The sequence below is a fragment of the Rissa tridactyla genome, chromosome Z (genome assembly GCF_028500815.1).
Source record: "Rissa tridactyla isolate bRisTri1 chromosome Z, bRisTri1.patW.cur.20221130, whole genome shotgun sequence".
NCBI lineage: Eukaryota > Metazoa > Chordata > Aves > Charadriiformes > Laridae > Rissa > Rissa tridactyla.
The window spans coordinates 51,191,559-51,204,164 of NC_071497.1; the positions used below are offsets into that span (position 1 = coordinate 51,191,559).

Below are 12,606 nucleotides of genomic sequence, written 5' to 3' on the forward strand. Positions count from 1 at the left end.
ATTTTAATCCGTCTAAAACCTTTAATAAAACTTTATCACTGAGATATTTATGATTAGTATTATCTGATTTACATAATGAAAAATCTTTTCATGCTACCAGAGGAAAAACACTGAATGTAGAAGTGTTCTTATGAACTTAATAAAAAAAATCAAAATGCTCTGGAGTATTTCTATGAAAGAAGAGTCAAAAAAAGATAAAACCAGGACACCTGTAAAAGTGTTCGGGGACAAAACAATTGGGTATGTATATAAGAATTTCTAACTGGACGATATTTATGCAGAAAGCTCCCAAAAACTGTCAAAACAATTATACATTTGCTGTAATGAACAAAAGTAAGGAAGTTCCAAAAGCAGTTTTAGCTTACTGCAGGGTAATTATAAACAGCATTCAGTTTATAATTTCAAGCTTATTCCTAAAATTTACTTTAAGGAAACCATAGGTATACAAAAATTGTTGTGTAAATAATAATACATTTATAAAAAGTGAAAAATCCCTTAATGAAAAACAGAGTGAAAGTGAGATCTTCTTGTGAGTAACAGTTAAGTCAGTAATTTACAATGCATCTAAGTTCATCATCAGTTTCTTCTTTGTTTCAGTGTAACTGAATAATGCTACATTACTTGGTTTGCTCATACTTGGGTACCATAAGAGTGAAGCTGTGATGCTGAATTTGCAGATGCAACTCTGAATTCTGAGCTGTTCTCTGATAGATTGTGCAGTAAAAAATAGAGAGAATATGAAAAAAAGAGAATATGAAGAGAAAGTCACAAAAAACCTTTAAAGAATAAAAAGTTTTCTCTAGTCCTTTACTCTTCTGCTTTTCATGCTCATACCTTTCTATGCTTGAGATAATCCACTAGATAAACAAAGTTTTGGCAAGGAAATTGTATTCTAAAAGCACAGTGTGAGCTCAGGGAAAAAAAGTTCCCTTAAAATTCAAAGAAAATTGAAAACTGAATGGCTAAAATAAAGTTTGGAGAGATTTTTAAAATGTTATCAGAAAAAAAATCCTAGGCTGAGTTACAGCTAAAATGTGCACAGGGTTCTAAAGAAAAAAAAGGTAGGTACATGTCTGCAGGAATGCATAGGCAAAACTTTACTTAAACCGTCACATTATCCTCTTCAAAGGATCTGTCAGCATTTGTCTAGTTGACTTGTTCCCATTCTCTGAGATTCAGGTTTCCTGCTGAAGTCAATTTACACAGGCACTTTGCAAATGCCTATGGCATTGCATTAAGAAATACAGCTTTTCCTGTGACATCACCTGAGAAACACTGGAGAATTGATGCAAAAGATCCTACGGTACTTTTGATCAGTGGACCTGTGAGTGGCCTTGACATGAATAAGATAAGCACTAATGACTTAACCTGTTCATGATTTTAATTCTTCTTATTCAATTATTGTTCTTCCGCAACAAGAATGATACCTGCTGCATAAAACTAATTATAATTACTGTCCTGTATGTAATAAATACACTCTTCTTATAAGCGGTCACTTAGTGACATAAATGAGTAGAGGGGGGAATAAATCTTAGGGAAAAAAATTTCTTGGATTTTTTCAATAATTATTTTCAGACATTTTTCTAAGAGACAAAGGAAATGCTAAATCACTTCACTTCTACATCAAGTATCAGCTCCAGCTGTTATTTCTATACACTGATAGCAAAATGTAACTACTGTACTTCTGTACAGACAGTCTTGACGCAATGTGAATCCTTGGAGAATGCAAGCTTTGATTCTCACATGTGCAGTCACTTTAGGGTCATTTTTGCAGAAATATGAAAAGAATTGCTTTTGCAGAAAAAAAAAAAGCAAGAAATCTACATTACTGCAAAGAGTTTATAAGGTCGAGCAAAAAAAGAACTTGAATCCAGCATTCTGAACTCCTACAAGAAGGCAGATAAATATATTCATACATACATGTCAGTGTGGATCTTCAAGAAAAATACACAAACCCATATATGTACGTGCATTGTGAAAATCAACAGACGCCAGACAGTCCTTAGGTTGTATGAACTGTAAAATCTGTCTAAAAATAAACATCTGGAACATTTAAATTGTAAGTCCAAAATCAATCTTCTAGCACTAGATTCCTTGGGGATTGTAATGAAGGACTAACTGCAGAAACATCTTGTCTGCTAATGACTTTATTTTCTTAGCTAAAATCAGGTAACATGGTATCTCATCCAAGCCATAATGCTAATGTTTGCAGTTGCTAGAATGCTATACTTACCTTAGCCCAGCATCACAAGCTCACCGTTAATATAAAATTAATCAGAACTTTATGATTACATATGGAAGCTTATTTTCACATTTTTGACACTCTTGAAGTATTTAAGAGACTCCCTGAATCCAGAGAAAGCCTCAGTCTTTTAGTTTTTCATGGTTTGTTCACTTCTTTTTTACATACCTATGCAAGAAAATTCTAAAATCTAAAGTAACAGAAACATTAAGAAGAAACAATGACAACAGTGCTCTTGCTAGTGAAAAAAAAAAAATTTTAAGAAATGTCATTTCACTTGCGATATTTTAAAACTCACTTATATACAGTATTTCTTACAAAAAACACACAAAACCCCCACAGAAATATGTTCTTTATCCGTCTGAATCATGCTTTTCTCTCTAAAACATGCATGTACCCTGCAGTGACTGTGTAGGTTCTTTACCTCCTTAATTTTCACTTGGCAAGTAGCCCAAGCCTCTGCTTTAAATTTCCCACTTGGTAGCACTAGTATGGCACCTGAAGAGTAATTAGTTGTAAGAAAGGGAATTTGAATTGGTTGCTGAGAAGGAAAAAAATGTGCATGCCTAATAAAGATTTTTCCTTGAGTACCTGCAACGCCATTTATTTATTTTTGCTTAGAATGCACCACCCTTTAAATAGACCAGTGACCATTCTTTTTTTTTTTTTTTTTCCTTTTAAAACCTTCCAGAACAACTGAGTGGAAGAAAACTGGTTTGGTTTTAAGACCATGCTATTTTTCTTTTAGTCAGTCTTTTACATTACAGCAGTGTTATCTTGACAAAAATTTTGCCTTTTTTTTTTTCTTTTAAGTTTACTGATAATGGCCTTTTTTACTTTATTTCTCACATTGCTCTCCTACGAACACCTAAGGTGTAGTCATCTAGGAAGGCAAATCATGAAGATGTCTGAGCAAGCAGAATATTTTACCTAAATTACACATATAACTCTCTGTGAAGTTTATACTGTCCATGAAACTTTACATTATGATACTGTTTGTGAGATAGGCAGATCTCCATTGGTTCCAATGACCTTGGAAACTCTTTTTGAACAATTCATTACATATATATAGTTATGCAAAACGAGTAACAGAAATGAGGTTTTCCCTCCTCTAGAAATTAGCAGTTCCCCAGCCCTAAGAAAGAGAAAAGTGCTGCTCCTGAAACTGCTTCTGCCTTCTGTGCAAAGACAGAAATGCAGAGAAGTTTGAGGGGGAGGGGATTTGATTTCTTTTTTAATGTCTGCCTCCTTCCAGCAAGTCCATCTGTTGTAGCACTATAATTCTGGAAGCAGGATGTGTGTGTGACCAACAGGAGACAATTACTGCAAAAGTGTTTGTTGATTCAGCTCTATAAAGGGCAGACCAATCACTACAGTATGAATAGAAAAGAATTCCAGCTGAGGAGCTGCATATAGATTAACACAAAATACATATATATAAATGAGAATGGGGAAAACCAGAAAGGAGTAATACTATGGGAAAGGATTAAGTAGGAATGAAGACTGAAGTAGAGAAGAAAGCTGGCATTTTTGGGGCTGTTAACCAAATAGTTTACTAGTCCCTATTTTCATGAATCTTGCTCTCTAACTTTCCACCCTCACAGAGAGAGATAGGATTAAATAGATATGGAACTGGTTTTAGTCCCCTTTGGAAGAGAACTCCAGCTGCCTGAGCACTCCACTCTTGGGGCATATGGAGAAAGCTGGTTTCTCTAAAAGTGCCTGTTCTTCACAAAGGAATGGGTGCTAGTTCATGTGGACTGACTAGATTCTCAGGAAAGTTCTCGGATCACAGCCTAAAAGTGAAACTTCCCTCACCCATTTGAATGCAGGTAAAATGTCAGCATGAAGACTACTTCTTTTTCAGAAAGACTAATGAATTGGGTTGATATAACAGTAAATCAGGCCTCAGTATCATTTGTACATAATAACTGATTCACAATCTCATATAAAGCATGCTAATAATAACATTTCATAATTTTGAACATAACAGATTAAAAGACAAAAATCAATGTTACCAAAATTTCACAAAATTACAATAGAATTAAGCTTAATATTGTAAAACACCATAATGAAAAGTACTTTACCTCTATAGTCAGTTTACTGGTTTGAAGTTTCTGATCAGCCAAATGTAGCTGAGTTGTTAGTTTTTCATTGGTTTCTTTAAATCCCTTCACAGAAGACACTGCTGTCTTTTTTTCATCCTGTAAAACAGCTATCTGCTGCTGCAATGACTTAATTCTTTCCTGCAGTAGAGTAACAGAGTAGCCCGGTTTCTGGACAATGATATTTCTCCTTTTTGTTCCGTTCACTAAACATAAAATGGCATGTTACTAAACTGACAGATCATCACAAATTAGATGATTTCTCGTTTTTCTTTGGCCCTTCAAAACACTGTTCTAGCCTCTAAAATATTTGTCAGCAAGCAAACTCCTAAATTAATTCAGTTAACCTGTAAGTGCTCTATGTTGCTCTTTTTCTGAAGTGCCAACACTACAACCTCAACAAAGACTTGGAAATTAAAGGTGGCTCAAGTTCCTAATTGGTATTACTGGAAATAATGGCTTCAGTGTCTTGTTAACAAGTTTTTTTTAAGGTCTAAGCCAAAATACAGTTCATTTTTTTACATTGGCTGTGTTGGCTACAAGGGACAAACAAGAGCAACAGGTAGCGAAGAGCATTATTTTAGTCATCAGATTCAATAGGCAGGACTTAGTAAAAATGAAGTATATTTTAACTGTGTGAAAAGATGCTGTTTGATAGTCACTTCTTATATGGCAATTTCACTTTAAAATAAAGAGCTAAATCTTTGAAAATATATTCACGCAAATTTAAAAAAGCAAATCCTGCAACAGCATATAAGTGGGTTTGTGTAATACAGAAGATGTTTTAGAATATCAAGCAGGAATGCTTTGTCAATCTGACTTATGTAGCTGCCAAAAAGGTATAATATTCCTACCTTTGCTTAGAACTGATGGATAAGATGTTATGAGACAGCAGATCTTCCTCTTCTTGGAATGTAACTTTTCTAGGTCTTTATTCTGTGAATGGCCCTAAATAAAAAACAGAAGCACAAAGCTAGCAACTCTTAATTTATGGCACACCAACCACAATACTCCTACATTTTCCATTTTGAAGTGAAACAACAAAAATTACTTTGAATAATACACAAAATTCTAATGAATTTTAATTTGAAAATCAGTCTTACAACACCAGGCAGTGAAAAGTACAAATTTCTGCCTATCCCATCAAATGTAGAAGAAATAATGAACTGGTAAATCATAACCCTTTCCAAAGCATCCCAGAGAAAAATGAAATGTCTGTTAATGCCTACTCTATTTTTTTAAGATAACATATGAATTTACTTTTAGGGAAAAAAGGATGGTGTGTATTACTTGAAAGCTGCAATATCTTATTTTTCAAGATACTCAAGTGAAAATAAAAAGGAATAGCAGTCAGTTCAAAAGAAGAAAGATCAAGTTAGACAATGAGCAGTAACTGGAAGATGTATGAATATATATATGAACATGCAAATAAAATCCCTGTGTTTTTACAAAGTTTAACACCAAGTCTGCTGCATGCCTTTTAAATAACTGTTTGAAAAATCAGCTATTTCCAGAACCTATCGAATGTTCAATGACAGAAGCACAGGCTGGAGAAGAATGCTGCTTGCAATATGTATAATGAATACAGTCACAGCATGGCTTACTCCAAAATCAAAGTACTATTTCCCTGGATCTTAAATGCTCAGTATTTTCAAATACTTTTGTTCTGGAATTCTGCAACATTTATGCAATTTTTGAAGCCTTCAGTTTGCAATTTCTATGTGATATCATGCAAAATATTTCTGGAAATACTCATAAATCAAATATCTGTTCATCGAATTTAAAAGAGTAAACAGCAACAGATTATCTACTAACTGCTAAATACTAACTATCTACTGACATTGTAGGACAGCTCATCCATGAATTCTAGATTTGTACAATCACTACACAATTTGAAGGACAGGGAAATAGGATATGCTAGAAAAAAAAGAAAAGAAATGTTAAGTGACAACTTTTCAGACTAAAACCAAAGCAAAGGAAAACAAAGGAGGTCAAGCTCTTGTCGGTCTGTCTTCTTCAAGTAGTCTCTTAATTATTTTATTCCACGTCTAAATCCCTATCAGTATGACCAGCAGATGCTACAAACACTGAAGACATATAATTGGATGAACGATGCTAGTTTGAAATAGTGATTATATGTTACAGAGAGCTGAATAGATGATGAGCAAACGATCCATGCCTGCAGCAAAAAGATGGAGATCTCCACTCTGGGACACAGCTCTTGATAAATGTATGAGTTGTAAGAGAGTGCCAATAACTCTCCTGATACTGCACAAGGTATTATATATTTATTCCACATGAGGCAAAACTGAGAAAGTCTTTGTGTCATAAACCATTTCATCTCCAACCCCAGGCATAGCTCAGGACTTAGGAGATTTCTCTAGGCTCTCTTTGGATGAGAATAACGTGACTAGAGGGAGTGTCCTTAAATCCTCAGAAAGGATTTAAGATTTCTGTTCAAACTAGTGTTCCCAATTGTCAATACTAAACGTTTTTGCAATGCTATCTTCTGTAGTCACAAACCACGTTTTCAAGCACTTTTCCTGCAACAGGAGACTTCTGCTGAAGCATAGTCAACTGCTTAGGGCTCTTGTGTATGCTCCAAGTCCACCAGTCTGTTACATACATGTATCAGAATATATCTGTGTTTGTCTTTTCCAGTAGCAACAGCAACTAAATGCAATATGAGCAAACAGGAGAGGTAAGGCTGTGTCTGCTCTACCAAGAAGAGAGACCACAGCCTCCTGGATTTCCTGCCTTGTATATCCTCACTTAAGAGTAGCAGGAGATAATGGGAGTGGCATGCTACGTCAGATTTTCACATATATCATTTGTACCTCCTCATATTGTGTATTCTATACCAGCAGATGGTTGCAGAATTCTGCAGCTTTTCTGCCAGGAAAACAGATCTCTTGATGGAAACACACAATCAAGAATATATAAAGAAACTAGAGAGTTTGTATTCGTAAAATTTTGGAGACTTAAGAAAATATAATCTGCTTTCAAACTCTTTATTATATCACCATACAGAACAGAATTTCAAACTAGTTTTTAACAGCAGCAAGTTACTCAAGTGTTTCAGTATTCTGTTTCTTGAACTAAGAAACAACAATATCTGCTTGTGTTTTAAATTCCACGAAGTGACTTATTTGGGCAAACACAGGAGGGAAAAAATATTAGACACTGTTCAAAAGTCAAAAAATGAGTCATCTGTTACAGATTGTATGGAGTCTCTAAACACCTGGGAAACAACCAGCTGGCCCTCTTCTACGAGAAAACAGCATATAGATGTTAGGAATAAGACAAGGGGTTCAAATCCCAGACAATGAATGTAAACGGGCTAAGAAGAAGCTAAAAGCACACTTTTCTCTAGATAGAATCTCCTGAATAGTGATAGAGCCAAAAGCTTCTTTCCAAGATGGAGACAACTCTTTCTGCGCACACAAAACAAACTGAGAGGTCTCCATGCTTGATTAGTCAGCACCTCATTTTGCTAGAGGGGAGAAGGGGATGTTGCTGTTTCCTTGTTATGAGCTACATCACCCCGTTCTGTACGGCTTTTCTGATCGAGAGACAGTTTAATGGGATGTCTGTGGCATTCTTTGTCTGGACTGTGAGACAGCAGGACTAGCTTACAGCAGCTTTACAATTTTTTAATCCGCTTTTGCACTCCTGACACTCCCTCCAAATGCTTTTGCAGACTAATTGTTCAGCAAATATTCTAACTGACTATTAAAATACCCATTGAATATCTTGAAGCAGATTTTCTTTTCAGTTTACAACAAGAATCACATTAATTAAGAGGCGAATTATAATACTATCAAACTTCAACACTCTGCACAGGATAACAAAACAAGTTCTATTATATACCTTTTTATTATACTGCTGGTTTTTGCCTTCTAAATTAACAATGTTGCAAGGCTTTTGACCATCTTGTATGTGTTTTTTTCCCTGTTGTTTACTTCTCTCTGGCAGTGGATCAATCTTTTGCACTGTCTTCATAATCACTGCTTCCAAACTTTCAGAAGCTGGTATTTCAGAGTCACTAAAACAGCACATTCAGGAAAACAAACAAACAAAGCTAAACATTAAAAGTTCCAAATACTTAGTGTTTGAGCACATAGAAAATAACACAGGCAAGAAAGAAGAGAAACTAATATAAAATCCAAAAAGTACTAAATTGACTTATTCAACAGACGTTTACAAATATGATAAAGCAAAAATCTCTGAAATTGTCTTATCAAGTTCTACTCTGTCAAATGGAATCTCACTCTACAATGCACAGAGGTCTGAGACTTTAACTGCTTCTTAAATGACAGCTTTTGTTACAGTCTACAAAACTGATATACATGAAAAAATACTTGATAGTACTTCTAGTCTGTGAATGGCTCACAAAGATATACTGTGTTTCTACTTTCCTTCATTTTCACATTTGATAACAAAAGAAACAGATGCACAATACTTCACTCAATAACATTTTGTTTCAATTGAACTTTATTTGTAGTGTTGACTGAGACAAACTCAGAAATCACACTTCAGTGAAATCTCTGTCTAGCACCCCTTTGGAGTGCATTTAAATTCTGTAAGCTTGGTAGTTCTACTGAAATTGCCTGCCTGGCAGAGAAACTGGACCTTACACTTTCATCTACTTCAAAATTTTCCTTAAACTTGCACACAACGTGGCCTTGATTTCCAGTTTTTCACTGCCTTGCCCCAGATTGTAATTTGTTTTCCGATATTCAGTGAAGTCTATCTTAATAGATGAAGTCTTGGATATATCATTTTCTATACCATCAGCAGCTATCCTCTTAGTATTTCAGGTGGGTAGTGATGAAGTGGGTAGAAGGAGCCCAAAATCGATTAAAAGAGATTTTAGAGCCTTGGGACAGCGGCTTAAGGGATCAGGAACACAAGTTGTATTCACCTCTATCCCTTCAGTGGCTATCACAAATGAGGAAATTAACAGGAAGAGGCAACAGGTCAACTTGTGGCTCTGGGACTGGTGTCATTGGCAGGGCTTTGGGTTTTTTGATCGTAGGCTGCTATATGAGTCACCTGACCAACTGGTGGCAGGTGGGATGCACCTGTCCCAGAAGGGGAAAAGAATTCTGGGGCAGGAGTTAGCAAGGCTCATTGACAGGGCTTTAAGCTAGATATGAGGGGGGAAGGGGAAATAACTGGGCCCGTCAGGAATAAACCCAAGGGAGGCATGCCAGGGCTTGAAGGATGGTGGACTAGTGAGGGCTCTCGCTCTGCCATTTCACTTGAGAGAAGGGACAGACGTTTAGAAATCTCGGAAGCACCTGAGAGGGGTCTGGTAGGAAACGGGGCCCACACTCACAAAAAGGTGTAGGAATCGTTAGCCCATCTGAAGTGCATCTATACCAATGCACACAGTATGTGCAACAAACAGGGGGAGCTTGAAGCCATGATGCATCAGGAACTACGACATAGTGGCTATCACAGAAACGTGGTGAGATGCCTCACACGACTGGAGTGCCACAATCGATGGCTACAAGATCTTCAGGAGGGACAGACAGGAAAGGAGAGGCGGTGGAGTGGCCCTGTATGTTAGAGAACGCTATGAGAGCTTGGAAATCAAGTATACTGATGATGGGGTGGAGAGTGTTTGGATTAGGTTAAGGGCCAATAAATCTGTTATCGCTGTGGGAGTCTGCTATAGACCTCCCAACCAAAGCAGTGAGGCGGATGAAGATTTCTGTAAGCAGCTGGGGGATATCTCGTGGTCACTTGCTGTTGTTCTTGTGGGGGACTTTAACCTCCCGGATATCTGCTGGGAATACAACCCAGCAGAGAGGGAACAATCCAGGAGGTTCCTGGAATGTGTGGAAGATAACTTCCTCACACAGCTGGTATGTGAGACGATGAGGGAAGGTGCCCTCCTGGACCTCCTTCTTGTCAACAGGGAAGAACTTTTGGGGAAAGCAAAGGTCGGTGGCCGTCTAGGGCACAGTGATCATGAGATGATCGAATTTCTGATTCTTGGGGCAACAAGGAGACTTCCAGAGGGCAAACTCTGACCCGTTCAGAAGACTGCTAGACAAAATCCCTTGGGAGGCTTCCCTGAAGGACACAGGAGCCCAGGAAGGATGGACATACTTCAGAAGAGAAGTCTTAAAAGCACAGGAGGAGGCTGTCCCCGTGTGCCGAAAAACAAGTAGGTGGGGAAGGAGACCGGCCGGGCTAAATAGGAATCTTTGGCTGGACCTCATGAACAAAAGGAGAGTCTATGACATTTGGAAGAGGGGCAGGTCTCTCATGAAGACTATAAGGATATAGCGAAGCTATGCAGGGAGAAAATCAAGACAGCCAAAGCGCACCTAGAGCTCAACCTAGCTACAGCTGTTAAGGATAACAAAAAATGTCTCTATAAATTCATTAACAACAAAAGGAGGATTAGGGAAAATCTCCCTCCCTTATTGGATGCAGAGGGAAACATAGTCACAAAGGATGAGGAAAAGGCTGAGGTGCTCAATGTCTACTTTGCCTCAGTCTTTAGCAGTGGAACTAGCTGTTCCCTGGGCACCCAGCCTCATGAGCTAGGAGACAAGGAGGAGAAGCTGGACGAGGTCATCACAATGAAAGAGGACGTGATCAGTGACCTGCTGCACCGCTTGGATGCGCACAAGTCTATGGGACCGGATGGGTTACATCCAAGAGTGCTGAAAGAGTTGGCAGACGTGCTCGCCAAGCCACTTTCCATTATCTACCTGAAGTCACGGCTAACTGGGGAGGTCCCAATGGGCTGGAGGGTAGCATATGTAGCACCCATCTACAAAAAAGGCAGAAAGGAGGATCCGGGAAACTATTGGCCTGTCAGTCTGACCTCGGTACCAGGGAAGTTCACGGAGCAGATCATCTTGAGTGCCATTACAAGTCATATAATGGACAAGCAAGGGATCAGGCCTAGTCAGCACGGGCTTATGAAAGGCAGGTCCTGCCTGACGAACCTGATCTTCTTCTATGACAAGATGACCCAATTATTGGATGAGGGAAAGGCTGTGGACATAGTCTACCTAGACTTTCGAAAAGCATTTGACATTGTTCCTCATAGAATTCTCATGGAAAAACTGGCGGCTCATGGCCTGGATGAGCATATGATCTGCTGGATCAAGCACTGGCTGGGTGGGTGGTCCCAAAGAATGGTGGTCAATGGAGTTAAATCCAGCTGGCGGCCGGTCACAAGTGGTGTTCCTCAGGGCTCAGTGTTGGGACCATTTCTGTTTAGCATCTTTATTGATGACCTTGATAAGGCCATAGAGCGTATCATCAGCAAGTTTGCAGATGACACGAAGCTAAGTGGGAGTGTTGATCTGCATGAGGATAGGGAGACTTGGATAGATTGGACCGATGGGCCACTGCTAACGGTATGAGCTTCAACAAGGCCAAGTGCCAGGTCCTGCACTTGGGCCGCAACAACCCCATGCATCGCTACAGTCTTGGGGAAATGTGGCTGGAGAGCTGCCTGGCAGAAAAGGACCTGGGGGTTCTAATTGACAAGCAGCTGAACATGAGCCAGCACTGTGCCCAGGTGGCCAAGAAAGCCAATGCCATCCTGGCTTGTATTAGAAATAGCGTGACCAGCAGAAGGAGGGAGGTGATTGTCCCCCTGTACTCAGCACTGGTGAGGCCACACCTTAAGTACTGTGTCCAGTTTTGGGCACCTCAATACGAGAGACATATCGAGGTGCTGGAGCGAGTGCAGAGGAGGGCAACAAAGCTGGTGAAGGGCCTGGAGAATAAATCTTATGAGGAGTGATTGAAGGAGCTGGGACTGTTTAGTTTGAGGAAGAGGAGGCTGAGGGGAGACCTCATCACTCTCTACAACTACTTGAAAGGACATTGTAGAGAGGTTGGTGCTGGTCTCTTCTCACAGGTAATTAGTGATAGAACAAGAGGGAATGGCTTCAAGCTGCAGCAGGGTAGGTTTAGGCTGGACATTAGGAGAAAATTCTTCACAGAAAGAGTGGTTAGACACTGGAATAGGCTGCCCAGGGAGGTGGTGGAGTCACCATCCCTGGATGTGTTTAAGACTCATTTAGATGTGGTGTTAGGGGATATGGTGTAAGGGAGAACTTCGTAGAGTGGCGTTGATGGTTGGACTCGATGATCCCAAGGGTCTTTTCCAGTCTATGATTCTATGATTCTATTCATCATCATTTGTGCAAACAGATTTGTGAAGTAATCCCTTGACAGAAGGTAATTTTGGTTTGTTACTTTTTAAACCAAGACATTTAA

General features: G+C 38.8%; 1 protein-coding gene across 7 annotated transcripts in view; it reads right to left on the bottom strand.

The window, feature by feature from the left end:
• Nucleotides 1–12,606, bottom strand: part of CNTLN (centlein) — a 195,718-nt gene that overhangs the window by 53,296 nt on the left and 129,816 nt on the right. For 6 of the 7 annotated variants that reach the window (XR_008463858.1, XM_054186070.1, XM_054186071.1 and 3 more), the window contains 3 exons: nucleotides 8,218–8,392; nucleotides 5,202–5,295; nucleotides 4,330–4,553 (listed from right to left, as the gene is read on the bottom strand). Coding sequence is in view for 6 of the 7 variants with exons in the window: in XM_054186070.1 (XP_054042045.1) it covers nucleotides 4,330–4,553; nucleotides 5,202–5,295; nucleotides 8,218–8,392 (493 nt within the window). In the remaining variant the exon portion in view is untranslated. The remainder of the gene's footprint in view (nucleotides 1–4,329; nucleotides 4,554–5,201; nucleotides 5,296–8,217; nucleotides 8,393–12,606) is intronic. The other variant, XM_054186075.1, reaches the window with a different exon arrangement.